Source organism: Lonchura striata, chromosome 22, assembly GCF_046129695.1.
Source record: "Lonchura striata isolate bLonStr1 chromosome 22, bLonStr1.mat, whole genome shotgun sequence".
NCBI classification, from domain to species: Eukaryota; Metazoa; Chordata; class Aves; order Passeriformes; family Estrildidae; genus Lonchura; species Lonchura striata.
The window spans coordinates 7,466,928-7,482,823 of NC_134624.1; the positions used below are offsets into that span (position 1 = coordinate 7,466,928).

The window sequence follows — 15,896 nt, forward strand, 5'->3', positions numbered from 1 at the left end:
GCTTAATGTACTAAAAATGTGTCAGCCACCCACTGAAGTGTTTTCATGCAACTCCCACACACGTTAAAAGAATGGGAAGCTGATGTTTTGGCAGCAAAGGCCTTCCCATAAGCACTAACCAGGCTGTTTTGTGGCTCCAACTGCAGTAAAAGAGGAGACACTTTCCACAGCGCCCACTCCGAAATAATGCACACTTGCACTCCAACACGCTCATTAAGGAGTGACTTGTTCCCAGAGTCAGAATGAACAGATGTACAAAAAGCCATTTAAAGGAGGTTGGAGAAAATAAATCAAGGGAAGTCGGGAAGCGTGTACAGCAGTTACTGGGATAACAAGACTATAAACTCTGCAGCACGATCAGACAGGAGCGCTGACGGCTGATTCCGAGCTGGCTGGCTCTGTTCTTCCACGCTGACAAGGCTTTGGTCTTTTCCCTTACTGTGCTCTTCCTCACACCTAGGAGCTGAGGAAAGGCTGTCTGAGGAGAGGGCTCTGACCTTGGGACAGGGCAATTTCCCCAAAATAAACCAATAACCAAGACACCCCTGTGCTCTGGAGCACCTCTAACATGAAAAGGAGTGGACAGCACAGGCAGGAGCCATCCCTCTCATCCACCCGGATTCTTTCTCTACTCTTCCAAGATAATTTTCTCAATATCTCAGCTTGGAAAATCACTGCCATAGTCAGCATTTTCATGTGCATTTGACCAAACTGACAAGTTCACTAAAAGCCTCATAATCAGCCAGGGAGAACATTTTAGGAGAAGGCTTTCTCCCATCACCAGCCTTGCATTCACAATCACTTTCACAGTGCCACCAACTCCACTCAGTTGTTACTGACACACAGCAGCAGCTACTCTCCTGGGGTTTCCCTTGGCTCTCTTTCACAAGTCTCTTGGGATTTACTGGTAATTGGAGTGTTTTGCAAACTCTCAAAGATTCCTTAGTATCAGTCCACCTGTGTCTCCTCAAGCTCCTTTTCCTCAAAGACCCTGGTAGAGAGTAGCAAGGTAGGACTAGGGTAAAAAGTTTGAGTTGATTTGCTTTCCTCTGCTGGCAGAGCCCATGAGTTTCAACTTCGCAGAATTTTAGAAAAATATTTGTGGGTCACCCTTCCAGGAGAGAGAACACAGCTCAAACAACAACAATCCAGTTTTACATTTATTCTACACACAGAAGCACTAACCTGCTGCCAGTACTCTTTCAAGAAGCCCAAGAGATTTCCAATGTACCACTCTCCACTCTTTTCCACCACCTCAGACAGCACTGCCCTTTCTATGTGTGACCTCACGCCACCATTCCTTAATTACAGGGAAATCAAGGATATGACACCTCGGCAGGTCGCTGCTGCCTCCTTTCCATAGGCAATGGAAGGGCAAATTCTTCAGTGACCATCTCATGGGAACAAAAAACCAAAAACAAACCTACACCAGTGCCATTTTAAATGATAACCAGAAGCCTTAACCACGTTCCTGCCCTAATCCCAAATGCAAAGCACACAGGGGCACAGGAGCAAGGAACAATCCACCTGAAGGATGCTAGAAAGGCTGAAATTTCTGCTTTGAACAATTCATGTTACCAGCCTGTGCTTGTGGTCGGGGGGTACAGGGGTGGGTCCAAGAGAATGGGGTACAGAGAATGGGGTAGAGGGGCTGGGCTGCCAGGGAACAGAGGGCAAAAAGGCCACACCAAAAGCGAGTCCTTTCACTGCAGAAGATCAGAACCAACAGGGCCACAAAAGTTTTGCAAGGTCCTTGGTTCGCTCAGTCCCTCTCACACAATCTAATTAGGGCAAAGGAAATTGCTAAAGTTGCTTTTGAAAGACACTCAATGGTGAGGTCTTGAAGGCCCTGAGCTTGACAATTGGCTGCCTACATGAGGCCTAGAAGTACAGATGGAAGGCAGCTTGCTCAGGTGCCAGGCTGTCAGTTGGATTAAAATGACTCATTTATTTACCAAAGAACCTCACAAAGTGCTTTAGCTAACAGGCAGAGAGGGCCTAACGGCTCTCCAAGCTGGGGAAGAAGATCTCGCGCCTTCCCGGCCTGCCAAAAGTCATTACTGCCGAGTGTGGAAAGCCATCAGCAGGGTAGAGACCCCCGTCGGCAGGGTGACAGATTGGGCTGCGTAATCAGAGGAGGAAGGGGAGAGCACAGAAGCTGTCAGAGGCGAAAGCTCTTGGCTGGGGCCGCCAGAAAACTGGCAAGATGAGTTAGCGTGACTGAGTAAACAGCAAACAATCTCCAAATGATCTTTCCTCCCTCCCTGGAAGAGATGAACTTGTTTAAAAGGCACATCCCAAAGGAAGCCGCAAAGAACTTTCAGTGAAGGAGAGAGAAATAAATCTGGATGAGACCCTCTGAGATACGTGGCCCTTCTTTATTTTCTTGTCTGCCAGCTTATATTGTCTGGCAAAAATATTTTATGGGCTATATTAATATACATATGACATAGAGCAAATTAATAAAAGGAACAGCAGGTCCCATTGCTTACTAGAGCGGAAAGATGGGTGGAGAACATGGCATAAGGGACAAGGGAAGGACAGCAACATTATTTGTGTTGCTCTTTTGTGAGCCAGGTTTCAAAATTTTGTGGGCACAAAACACAATTTTGGAGTGAAAAGAACAGAACCACCTTTCTGCAGAATATTTTTTTTTTTGCTGATATGGAGAAGAGTGTCAGAAAAAGCAATGCCCTTAGAGGCAGGAGGTGGTCACAGAGCCTGGCTGCCCTTTGGACATCTGCGTTGGGGAGGCACCTGTAATGTGGGACTGGTGCAAAGTGTATCTCTATATTAAGGTGTCCATATGGTCCCCATTACTGTGGTAACAGGCCACCTCCTGCTTTCAATGCATTTGTCCTCCCAACATCTCTGTAAGATGGAACTGTGCTACTTTCCCCATTTTACAGATGGGGAGTTGAAGCACAGGGAGATTTTGGACTCAAGACACACAACTCACTGTGCTTAACGTGCTGACCGTGTGCCAGCTGAGCCAGAGTCACCGGCACCGGCAGGAGCTGCATCCCTGCCTTGCAGGAAATGCAAAGTGGCTCAGATTAAAGAGGAGGGTTACGATAAATGCGTTACCTTACACCACCTTCGTCATGGCAATCCAGGTTACTCCACGTTATCTCCCATTTATGACCATTACTTCCCATTTGTGACAGGTCAGGAGCAAACCCACAACTACTGCTGCTCAATGTGGCTACTTGCCTTGTCACCCCAATTCCACCTGCACAGTCTGTGGCACTGCAGGAAATCAAACCACATCTCTGGTGTCTCAAGAGGGGAATCCCATCCACCAAGATTTCTTTATCCAAATTCTTCTTCCTACCTTGTCAACAGTTGCATATTTCCTGACAGAATTTTCCTGTCACTGGCTGCACTGTCCCTTCAAACTTTCTCACACAGGAATTGCTAGCCTAGTGATTGCAACGGTTTTGTTTCTCTTTGTCTAAAATTGAGCATTTGCCTTCTTTCCAAACCCATTAAACTGGAATTTCAAAAACAAGGTATGTACCTGACATTTCTCAGTTATAGGCAGCGTGTTCATCAAGAATAACAAAGTTTAGGTATTTATTTTTCAGAATTTACTGAACACTTTTTATTTTCAAACAATCTACACCCCTGAATGATTTAAGCTCTACTCTCCTCCCTGACTCTCAAATATTACCTCTGTATAGAAGGAAATCAAGTTACAGTTCCAGTTATGCACTGAAAAGATGCATTTTGACCTTGATCAAAACACTCAGAGGCTGTACACACAAAGCAAGACCAGAAGGTAACAAGCAGAATTTTAAGAGGTGACATAAGACATAATTTGGCAATGACAAATCAAACATGGCACTCCTAGTTTGAACTGTGGGCAGAAAAAGGAGAAAATTCAGCTCCCCACACTCTGAAAAATTGCAACTGGTTTCCTTTAAGAATAACATGCAGCAAAAACAGGAGTCATTTCAGAGCTGGAGAGGGTTTCTCAGCTCTAATTACTCCCGATCGCTGTAATTTACAGGTTTGCGGTGGGTAGAAATCGCCAAGATTCACACGTTTTCAGATCAACAGCTGCCACTATTAGAGAGCAAATCGTGCAGCCTTCTGCACCACTGCAGCAGCCTGTGGCCCTGGCAGGTCAGGAGAGAGAGGCAAAGGTGCCACCACAACCCCAGGGTGCCAGAAAACTTCAGTTGAGGACAAGAATTTCACCCTCAGCACCCTTGGAAGGAGCTTGAAGGGCACAAGGCATGGAGAGCAGCAGAGCACGTGCTTTTCCTTCTCTGGTTGGGCCCCCTTTTCCACCTCTGCAGGTGGTTGTTTTTAACCTTGGGGTAGTTATTAAGATGGGAAATACCACATTCCATCCAATTTTCCTGGCAGTTCCAGGGCACACTACAAATCAGGATTGCATTCTACTGGTTGCATGTAGGGGACAAGGCTCCAGCTTCAAAGGAAAAGATTTTTCCAGACATAAGACCATACAAAATACTTGATGGTCTCTAGTATATACATTCTTCCTGTATTTGGTATCTCAGCAGAAGCTCATGTAAATAGTTTGCAAAGAAGGCTCCAGTCCTTACTGAACATGTGAGATGCAGAAAAAGGTGATGACCTTCCTCAAGGTCAGACAGTGAGCTGGAATTAGAGCTCAGTGCCAATTCCTCTGGTTACCCTTAGGGATCAGACAGGCCCATTAGTGTGGAGCTAGCAAAGGGGCTCCAGGTTACTCACAGTGCAAAGCAAGATGCCAGTCTTGGATTTTAGGAACTCCTGGAAGACCTCTGTTCTTTCCTAGAAGATTGAAAAGGAAGAATTAAAAGACTGCTTATGCACATTGCAATCGAACACGAAGCAAATTAGCTAAGGTAACAATTTAACTCTGTCTTATTCACTAGGTCATGTACAGATCCAAAAGCAAAGGAATTGGCCTCACAAGTGCCAGTCAGACCCTTCCTGCAAATGGAAAAATCTGTGGCACACAGGTGTGGTCCCAGGTAGGAAGGCAGTGTCTGGGGAAGCCTGGATGCATTTGGGCAAATGAGAGCAGCCAACACCTCCACGGTTTGCACAGAAGCAGAGCCTGTGTGTGCCAGAAAACAGGAACTGTTTTACATGGAGAGGGGAGCCACAAAGGATTAGGCAGCACCAGCAGAAGCACTGGCACACTTTATGGGCAAGACAGGCTTTTGTGGGAACAAGCAAAGCTGGACGTGTTCACTGCTGTCTGTCCAGTCACAGGATGGGCAGGATAAGCCCATTTTGTTGACACAGTGATATAATCACATCACAAGAGATCAGCCTCATCATGTGCCCAATGGGGCATGCACACAGGCACCGCTCTGACTCTGGAATTACTGAGTGTCAGGGATGCTCAGCTGCACAGTGAACTGCTGTGGGACAAGGCTTCAAAGTGACAGGGCAGGAGAGATGGCCAGAAATCCCTGCCCAAGGGGAAAGGAGGCACCCTCCCAAGCTTTGCCTTGTACTGGCAAAGGCCCCCAGTGGGGCTGGTACCACTGGGACTGAGGCTGTTCCTCCCACCAGGGTCAGAGGCAGGTGCTCCCCAGCCTTGTCCCCATCTCTGCTCTGCACCATCACAACTCCTGCAGCTCCCACTCCTTCCACGAGCTCAGGCCCACAGGCAGGGCCATCCACAGCTCCCAGATCCCAAATTACCCCCCAGCAGTCTCTGAGCCATTAAAGGGAACTGCAGGAACCCAGGACAGCTCCTCAGCTCATTTCAAAAGCTTCCTGCTTTGTCAGTCCCCAAACCTTCCCAAGCACATTCCAGTTATTTTAAATAACAGCTTTGGGGTGCGGCTTTTCCTTGATGAAAACCACAAAAACTGACTCAACAACTCACATTACATCACAAAGATATTTGCTATCTTTGAGGCACCAATAACCAAAGTTCTCAGCAGAACTTGGTCTTCACTTGCCAATACCACCTCTGCACCTACACTCCCTTTCCTGCTTGCCTTCCAAAATATCCTTATTTCCATGTTTCAAGCTTTTCCCTGGAATTCTGGCTAGGAGCTAGGTGTTATGTTGATAATAAAGTAGAAACCTTACACACTTGACTCCCAGCTAGAGGTGCTGTTCTAGAAAAGAAGGGAAACTTGGGCCTTGCTGACACACTGAACCCTCTGCTGACAAAAATTAAAGAAGAGAGCACGCTGTATCTTGTTGACAATGACAGCAGCCGTGCTCAGCAGTACCATATGGGATCCACAATTTAGCTCCATTAATGCTCTTAATTTGAAGACATCAAGCACTAATTACACACTGGGTACTAAAAAGGCAAAACCCTTCCCCTGGTGCCAGCTACTTAGTGGTGTTCTGTTGGCTTAACAGCTGGTCAGGGTAGAGTTGGGCCAGACCAGGCCTGCTCACTTGCTCAGGCAGGCAGGTTGAGGAAAGGCCAGACTGCAGGGACAACAAAGCACATGTTTCTGGTCTCCACAGGATGGGAATGAGTGAGAAAAACAATGGCTCTTCACCTCTTGCTTCATCAGAAGAGCTTTATTCATTTACCATCTCTGCTGTGCAGCTCACAGTAGAGCAGCAGCTCTCTCCATCACAGACCAAGGGCAGGATCTGGGTCTGAACTTCCAAGGGAGGTCTCTCAGCTACTGAGAGAAACTCTGCAGTGACAGTTCATCTGACACTCTCCTCCTGGCCTGTCAGCCCTCTGTAGCAAGGTCCAAACTCACCACTCTGTCCTATCTGGCTAAAACCTAAACCTATTTTGGGGTAATTAGTGTTACAATGCTATTATTCCATCCCAGGGAAAAGAGCAGCCTGTCAAGACACTGCTCTTCAAAACAAAAGCCAAACTGCTCCAGCCTCATTTAATGAAGACAACATATTATTACAACAGTAGTAATGTTTTGGGGCTTGGATAAGGTTTTCCTTTGTCATTAAAAGTCTGTCTTGACTGCATGAAAGAAAAGCACAGAGACATAAAGAGTTTAGTGCACCCACTGGGAATAGAGAATGGCTGCTATGCTTGCTGAAATAACACATTTACTTCTTCAGGTGTGTTTTTCAGATACAGCTACCAAGGCACTTTCCAGAAATGGGACAATATCCTTATTCTCATTAGCAGATGGAAGACTGAGGCCCCTAGAGGTGAAATGACTCTCTGTCCTCTCTTCTGCCCTCCTCCCCAAAATAGCCACATAATAAATCAAAGGGAAAAAGGAATAAAACTGCAGATCCTGACATTTTGAGAGTGCTTACGTCCTGTTCCATGTCGCCGTGCAGACGTAGAAAATGTAAGCTCACAGAGGAGAGGGGTGAATGTCCAGACTGTTCTGACTCTGGCCCTCCTGAAAGGACCTTTACAAGGAGCTCGTGGTAGAATTCCACTTGTTCACAGCTGGAGAAAAAGATGATCATCTTGTGGCGCTTTTCAAACTGCAAGAGCAAGAGAATTGCACATGACCACTTCCAAAGGCCTCTCCCAATTCCCCGATCATGAAAAGATCCAGGTGGTTTACACTTCTAGGGATATAATTATCTGGGAAAGGATTACAGAGTCTGACACCAAACAGAGAGCCCACAACAGAAGAATGAGTACATGGTGCACAGGGATCTCTCTGCCAGCATGAAAGACACAACAGCACCTCAGCTCTCTTGTGGTTCAAGAAGCACTTCAAAGCCCTGGATCTAATCCATGCTATCCTCGACAGAGGAACAGATAAAGGAGTTGGAAAGGGCAAAGGGCTACTTAGTAATATAAATGCAAACAGAGTCTCACCTTGCATTTCTGCAGGATAAAAGCTGCTAACGTGACAAGCCTCAGTTTGCTGGGGACCATCATGAAATACTGCTGGAGTGTCTCTGGAACTGCAAAGTTTTCCTGCCCCATGCAGTTTGATGAACTGCTGGCCTCCCTGTCTGTTTGTGATGCTGGTTCAGGCACCTTCTGGATTTCATCTGCTATGGAAATGCTGACGGGGTCATTCAGGCTGATATGGGCCAGGCGTGTCACTCCTAAACACAGAATGAGACAACGTGAGGCCCAGTCTGGCCTGGGATGATTCACTCACAGAAAAAAAACAACTAACACAATTCCAATGAAAAGGAGTGGAGGACAAGAACCAGTGAGCCACCCCCAGACTTTGTTTGTGACAGTACCCCCTCACAAACCTCAGCCTTTTTAAGGCTTACCAGGCTTAGCTGCTGTGGACTCCACCAGAATCTTGAAAAGACACTACTTCAGCTGACTGTGCTATTTTACAGTACATAAATGTCTTTATGGACAGACAGCATTTGGCAGGCCTACTTTTAAATGTGTGTGGAAAAATCCCAGCAGATTTTCCCTCTGTCAAGAGTGCAGGAGTCAGAAGGCCTGGTTCAGTTCCTGCCTCAGCAGCTAACTGCTTGTGTGGTACAGAGCAAAGCATACAACAGCTCTCTTGCAATTAGCTTTTTGCCTTAATTCTGCACTTGGAAAGCAAACAGATGGACTTTCAGGTTCATTGTGACTTTGCTATGAAATTTAGGAGACATACATGGAGACCATGGAAGTACATTCACTGACAGAAATTCCAGTAATGAAGGAAATGCCATAAGCCAAAGAAATTAAGAGAAATAAACAGGAAATTAATTCCACTACTGCAAAAGGGCTTCAGACTGGGCTGTAATAGAGGCAGATGCAACCAAGTATTCTGCAGTTGCCTGTGAATTATTCAGCTAAAAGAGCCCCCATCTGTCCATAACCCACCTTCGGTGAGGGTGGCTGAGAGCAGCACATTCTGACGTGTCTCTCTCTCAGCATTTAAAGCATTGAGGATCACAGCCACATCCTTCTCAAAGCCCAGGTCCAGGATCCTACAGGAACAGCAGAGATAGTTAAATGTGCTGTAGGAGGGAGAAAGTCTTAATACTGCATGACATCTTTGCAATGAACAATTGTCCAACAATCTGGCCAAAAGTGGGTATTTCATCCTAATCCCAGACATCTGGTGCTTGGCTGAGGCCACCGAGCATGAATGGATTAAAATCACACCCTCTCATATTTTTAAAGAAATATTTAGTGAATTATGGTGCAGAGGGTATTGTATTAATCTGAACACTTGGAATTTTACCTGTCTGCTTCATCAATAATCAGCCACTGAGTGCGACGGAAATGAACGCATTCTGTGGACCTGATGTGATCAACCAGGCGGCCAGGAGTGGAGATGAGGATATTTATCCCTTTCCGTAATCTGTGCAGATTTAAAAACAAAAAAATAAAACCCAGGTAAGAGAAGGGAAAGAAGGAAAAGAAGGGAGAAAAAGAAGGGAGGAAAAGAAGGGAGGAAAAACAACCCCATGCAGGTTAGCATGGAATAGGACCCAGAGTGAGGAACTGAAACCTATAGAGGGAGAAAGCACCACAGTAAAATCAAGGACAGCACCTCCTCATTGATAAAACTGATTTGTTTTGCCCAGCTAAAATTTATCCTTGAGCATCACTGATACTCTGATACCCAAAAGCACACTCAGTGCTAAGGACAGGGTGGAAAGAAATATTAATAATATTTTAAAAAATCCAACACACCCCAGCTAGGTTTTCTTTTCTAATTGAGTACTTGTTTTACTGTCAAGAGTAAACTTCTTTTTGTGTATGCTTATATAGAGAGAAATGAAAATCCCATTTTGGATTACCAGCTTACAATTCAATTCTTGAAAAGGGGAAAGAATGGGATTTTTAACACCAGGAAATCTCTTCTCCAGAAAGCAATTTCCCCCATAACAAATACAGTTGGTGGTAAGCAAATACAGGTGTTTGTCAGGAGGGGGGGAAAAAAAATACTGATACAAGAGCTCATCTTCTCAGAAGGCTCATCAACATTTTAGAAATAGATTCAGATGAGGGAAGTGAATGTTTCCTGCTGACCTAGCCATTGTGCCTGTGTAAGATCCAGGGGATCACAGTTTGATTCAAGCTCACCACCCTCCCTCCCAGTAAGAAAAATACTCTGGAGAAGAGTAGCAGATAAAGAGTCTGTAGAGCAGAAGGACCCAAAAGGCAATTTAAGAAGGTGGTTTCCTACCTGGCTTTTTCTGATTTTCTCTTTTCTCCCCCCATTAGCACTCCAGGCACAATCCAGGTAAATGGCTACAGAAAATAAAACCAAGACCAGCAATGATTCTTCTTAATAACAAGACAAAGCTTAATCAAAAAATGATGTTTCTTGGCAAAAAGAGAGAGGATAGGACTGACAGCAGTGTGCATGTGATGTGATCACAGCTCCAGCACTAAAAAAAAGACTCGTCTCTTTTTAAGACTTATAAATTTATAAGGGTTATAAATAATGAGGAAGTACCCTATTATTCCAAAGAAAAATAAAGAGGGAGGTTGAAATATGGATCAGATAAATAAATGATTTAAACACCTTCTAGCCCAATGGTAAGATACTCTGCCTCAATTACAAGGAAAGCACTATCATTTGATGATTTTAAGCCTTCTCATTTCTCCAGTCATTCAGCTGGCAAAGCAGTTCCCCAAGTCCTGCTCCCCATCTGAAACCCATCTGTCCAGTATTAGTTTCAGTAAAACGGTCCTTGTCACCACGAGAGTTTCCATTCATAACTCAGCCTGAGACAATGAGAGGTATTTCTACAAACAAATGGCTGTGAAAATCAACTGTGCTTGTTTATCAGCACATGTGCAACTAGGGTACCATAATTAATCACTTAATTGCTCATGTAATAATTTAAAAAATGCCAGAGGGAAATCACACACTTAAACACGTTTATCTTTAAGGACCATACATCTTGCCAGGTGCTGGATTTCCTTAAACCTCCAGCTGAATTCACAGGAACTAAAGTTGTTTAGCTCCTTACAGGAATAAGAACACAGAGCATTGAATTCTTACCTTAAGTAGTTTCTGGATTGTATCAAAACTTTGGAGTGCAAGCTATGGAAATCAACAACAGAAAATGAGCTCTGACAAAGTCTCTCTGGACTAAAAAAATGGATTACAAATCCCTACGGCTCAAAAATCTGTAAATTAATCTAGTTATGTATATCAGAATTCTAAATGCATCATTAGTTTTTCTTTTAGAAGCTGCTTATTAATAATTTCTCTTGAACAATCTCTCTTTTACTGTATTTTGACCTGTTCAAAAACCTCTCTACTGACTCAGTTCCACGAGCCAGCTCTCAAGACAAGGGAGACTTCTGCTGGCTTCTGTGAATGCCCTGGGGAGAAACCAAGCTACAGAAGGCACACAAGATTTTCCTCCAGAGGAAGAATAAAAGGGAAAATTATAGAACTTCTGGGAAAAAAATCACCATGAAAAGGAAACACACAGGTCAATTATCTTCTGGCAGCCCTCACTGTTCCTCACCTCACCCACTCAGTGATTGTGCCACTGGATCTTTCTGCATTTCTTTCCTCAAGGCAGGTTATTGCTTCCATGACAAAGTAATACCAATTGTAATCACAAATTATCTTCCTAAGTACTCTCAATGGCAGTCCTTTAAATGAGCTTACAGAGTTTCCTCTATGCTCAGTATTCACATAGCATCCTAAAGAGGCAGTAAGTTGTTGCTGTAAAAATTTGAATAGCTTCAGAGTCTTCTCCTTTCAGGTAACAGAGATATTGCACTGCAGGCTGCATAAAATATTGGACCCTAAATGAGATACCTGCAATCAATTTTCCACATGGAAGTTATTATCACTTGACACACCAAACAAAAATAAAAAAGGTTGATAACCTTTTCTGACACTGCCTTTGCAGTTGCAAATAATACAAATTAAATAGAAGGGTTCAGTGGAGAAACCAACTCTTGGAGGCCTCAGCTTCAGCATTCACTTATGGATTTGAATAAATAGCTTTAAAAATGAAACACTTGTATAAAGCTACACATTTGCAAAGCTGAATTCATTGGTTTTACTTATTCCCCCTGAAGGAGTGAGGCATGAGGCCTGCACTGAGCCAGAGAAGTTCTGCAGCCTCCACAAAGATTTCCAACTGCAGGAGGAGACCTGAGAAACTTCTCTTACTCTGGTTGGCACCGAACAAAAATGACAACACTTTTTGGGAGGGCATGGTCTGAGCAAAAGGACTGACAGTGTTTTCTGATGTGGGGAACTCTGGTGGGCCCACACCTACATCCCAAAAATCAGTGATCAGAAAGACTGAGAAAGGAAAAGCCACCTACCTCCCTGGTTGGGACCAGCACGAGCGCGTAGGGGCCATCACTGCGCTGCAAACACAAGAGCAGGGCTCTGAGAGAAGGCAGCACTGAGCAGGGCCCTCCCACACCTCCCTGCTCTCAGCCAGCACAGAGGGCTCTGAAGGGCTTCAGTGCAAGCTTGTACACGACATTTTAGGGTATTTCTGCCCCTTAGCTTTTAAAAAATCAAGTTTATCAAGTTTTTCTTCTCCCTACTGGGAAAACTGCTCGCAGTCAAAGCCAATGTTTTATTGCACACACGTGTTGTTCCAGTGCTGTGCTCCTGAGCTGCAGGGATGCACAGCAACAATCTGTAGGTAGGAGTGACAATCCAGGATGGGCTGGAAATGCTTCAACCCTTCAGTCAGGATGATCTCTTTCCATAAAATCCACAAGATCTGCAGCAGCATTTTCTGGTGTATGATCCAAACTCCAATCCCACTCCATGCCAAAGATTACCTAAAGACATGGCAGTAACCTTTGTTTTCAGTTCTCCCAGCTTCCAGACCAGTTCTTCTGCTCTCTACCTTCTCCACACCTGATAATTTAGCCCATTTCCAATTTATCCTGCAGCATGGAGCGATGGGGAATGGCTGACATTGATCTTGTACCATCCACACCTCAAGAGAACTGGAAAATCCCATCTGTCACATGTACAAATAAAGGGAAACGTGGATTGCTTGTATGAAAAAGAGACAGTAAGGACTACAGGAGCTGGAATTTATTTTTATTAATCTTAGTATCAGAAGCAATTTTTTTTTAGTGCTGTTGGACCTACCTGTATTTTGGATTCCATTCCTTGCAAAGACTGCACAAGTGGAACCCCATAGGCCAGAGTTTTACCTTTTTGAAAGGGAGAAAATAAGAAAATTTTCCATTAAAAAAATATATGTGGCAATTACAACACTCCATCAAACCAAAACACCATTTGTCCCACCATTCTTAAACTGCAGTCAGAGTCTGGAAAAGTTTCTATTAAGCAGGGAGTTTCCAGAATAGAATATTAACAGGCAAGTCAATAAAGAGTCAATTAGAAAAGAAAGGTGGTGGTATCCCATGAAGAATTACCTAAATAAATGCAATTAACACACCCTAAGGAAGGACAGAGACAGTTCCACACTGACCTGAGCCAGTCTGAGATCTCACCAGGGCATCTCTGCCTTGCAGGAGCACAGGAATCGTTTGCTTCTGAACACTGGTGACAAACAAAGCAGGGCAGGAAATGCAGATGCAACACAGGGTGGAATTCCAAGATTTTAACACACAGTGACTGTCTCAAAATTCTTTACCCCAAATTCCTCATGCTCATCTCTGCTGTGTAGCAGAGATTTCTTTGCAAAGCTACTGCATAGGCACAAATGTGATAAATTCAAACCAGATGGGCTCATGATTTAAGTACCAAACTAGAAGGCAGGAGTCCCTGCAAACCCAATAGCAAATAAGACAGTGATACTGTGGTCTTCACAAACCCTTTAAATATAATGAAATAATCACAGATGATTGGCTTTTTGGGGCAAACTTCAAAGTTTTGATATTGATTTGCTTACCTGGTCATGCTACATATGTTTAGGACAGTGTTTATTGTGGAGATCTAGAGAGATAATAAAGAGAAATAAAGGTTTCATTGTCAAACTGTTCCTTTTGTTATTTTTCTACTGCTAAGACAGAAGAAAACCCAGAAGACTGACATTTATTCTCTGCATGACTGGTCCATAAAGCTCCCATGTCCTCAAAATACTCCTTAGTTAATTAGCATTACACCATTGTTGGTTTTCTGTGGTTTTTTGGTACTACAGCTGCAAACAGTGAACAGGGCTAGGACTGTGTCTGGGGACAGGTCAGGACACGGACCAACACCCTGAGTGACAAAATCAGGTGATGTATCCAGGTCACCAGGAATAAAGGCTCTCTGACCTGCCCCCCAACTCAAACCCCAGGTTTTTGAGGCATGCAGCCCTCCTGCCACTCACCAGATGTGGGTGGAGGTCCAGCTGGCTGAAGGAATCTGTTGTGAAAACATTTTCTTGCAACTGCTGCACTTCTTTTCTGAGTTAGGGAAACAAAAACAAACCACGTAGTAGGGTTAAACATAATACAACAGCATTCTACATAATCAGCAATGAAACTTCATCTACCAAGCAACTGCTTAGCCAAGCAAAGGCAAGAATTCAATACACTGAACTTCAAGGCATTGCAAGAGATTTTTTCCTTCCCATTTATCTAAAATACCTGTGAATTTCTGGGATGTCTGGGTTGTTTTTAAACAGGCTGGATGTCTTGATGAAGGGTTTGGTCTTCTGGCTTCTGGTCTTCTGTTTGTCAGTCAACTGCTTCTTAGGAAGAGTTTTTTGTGATGAGTTTCCCTCCTCCCTCCTGTCAGCCTCCGTGGCAATGGCACCCTTTCTGAAGGTGTTTATGGATAATTTACGTTTGCGTTTCACAGGTGGGTTTCCATGTGCTGACTGGAGCTTCCTTTTCAGAGCACCAGACTGCTTTAAAGTGAAACAAATCGGTCAGCAGTGACTGGGAGTTAACACACAAACATCAGGCCACAGCAGCGTTTTATTTTTGGAATTCCCCACTCCGTAACTAAAAAATCAAAGTCGGTTTCTGCAGCTACACAACTCCTACTCCAACAGATCCACCACCGCCCCTGAGACTTCTGACACTGCTGAAATGCCAAGAGCAATCTGAAGCCCTGCTCATCCCTACAGCATTTCATTCAACTTCTGCAGTGACTGGGCAGAACATGCTTTACAAATCTCTCTCAAAAAGCATTTTAAAGCCTCTGCAGACGAAGCAGAGGGCTGGGAGAGCATCGCCCATAGCCCGTCAAAGGAACGCGGAGAGTCAGAGCAGCGCTCCGGGGGCTCGGATGTGCCCGGGGAGCCGCCTGCGAGCCCCGGGGCAGGATCAGCCCCGCTCGGGCTGGGGAGAAGCCAAAAGCTCCATTTAACAACTTGTCCGGACGCTGCCTGCCCGCCCGGTCACGGTCCCGCGTCCCGTAGGATTCCCATATCCCGTGTCCCGTAGGGTCCCGTGTCCCGTATCCCCTGTCCCACAGGGTCCCGTGTCCTGTAGGGTTCCATATCCCGTGTCCTCTGTCCCGCAGGGTCCCGTGTCCTGTAGGGTTCCATATCCCGTGTCCTCTGTCCCGCAGGGTCCCGTGTCCCGTATCCCCTGCCCCGTGTCCCGCAGGGTCCCGTGCCCCGTATCCCCTGTCCCACAGGGTCCCGTGTCCTGTAGGGTTCCATATCCCGTATCCCCTTTCCTGCAAGGTCCCGTGTCCCGTATCCCCTGTCCCGTAGGGTCCCATGTTCCTTATCCCCTGTCCCGCAGGGTCCCGTGTCCCGCAGACCCCGCACTCCTCCCTCCCCTCCGCTCGTACCCCGCCGAGGCCGCGCATCCCCACGCCCGCCGCCATGTCCCGCCCGCTCCTCCGCAGGGCCCCGGGGCCGCCCCCCACCCGGCCCGGCCGGTGAGAGCGGCGCGGCGGCGAGCGCGGAGCCTCCCCCCGTGCGAGCGGAGCCCGCCGCTCTCCCCGCCCGCCCCGCGGCGCTGCGGCGGCTCCCTGAGGGCTCTCCCCGTCCCGCAAGCCGCGCTCCCGGGCCCGCGGGGCGCGCAGGCGGCGGCGGGGCAGCCCCGGCCGGGCCCGCCGGGGGCTTCGGCGGCGGCGCGTGCGCGCGGCCCGTGAGGCGGCGGCGACATGGCGGCGGCCGGGCGG

General features: G+C 46.0%; 1 protein-coding gene across 3 annotated transcripts in view; it reads right to left on the reverse strand.

Moving 5' to 3' along the window:
• DDX31 (DEAD-box helicase 31) overlaps positions 1-15,653 on the reverse strand; it is a 44,140-nt gene extending 28,487 nt beyond the window's left edge. Inside the window, exons 1-14 of one of the 3 annotated variants that reach the window (XR_002466613.3) lie at positions 15,561-15,617; positions 14,402-14,664; positions 14,143-14,218; positions 13,720-13,763; positions 13,297-13,367; positions 12,951-13,015; positions 12,158-12,202; positions 10,866-10,907; positions 10,041-10,105; positions 9,090-9,209; positions 8,726-8,832; positions 7,757-7,992; positions 7,237-7,413; positions 4,726-4,785 (exon numbers count right to left, since the gene is read on the reverse strand). Coding sequence is in view for 2 of the 3 variants with exons in the window: in XM_021543539.3 (XP_021399214.2) it covers positions 4,726-4,785; positions 7,237-7,413; positions 7,757-7,992; positions 8,726-8,832; positions 9,090-9,209; positions 10,041-10,105; positions 10,866-10,907; positions 12,158-12,202; positions 12,951-13,015; positions 13,297-13,367; positions 13,720-13,763; positions 14,143-14,218; positions 14,402-14,664; positions 15,561-15,596 (1,407 nt within the window). In the remaining variant the exon portion in view is untranslated. Of the gene's footprint in view, positions 1-4,725; positions 4,786-7,236; positions 7,414-7,756; positions 7,993-8,725; positions 8,833-9,089; positions 9,210-10,040; positions 10,106-10,865; positions 10,908-12,157; positions 12,203-12,950; positions 13,016-13,296; positions 13,368-13,719; positions 13,764-14,142; positions 14,219-14,401; positions 14,665-15,560 lie in introns of all 3 variants that reach the window. The other 2 variants (XM_021543540.2, XM_021543539.3) reach the window with 2 other exon arrangements.
• Positions 15,654-15,896: the final 243 nt, after the last annotated feature.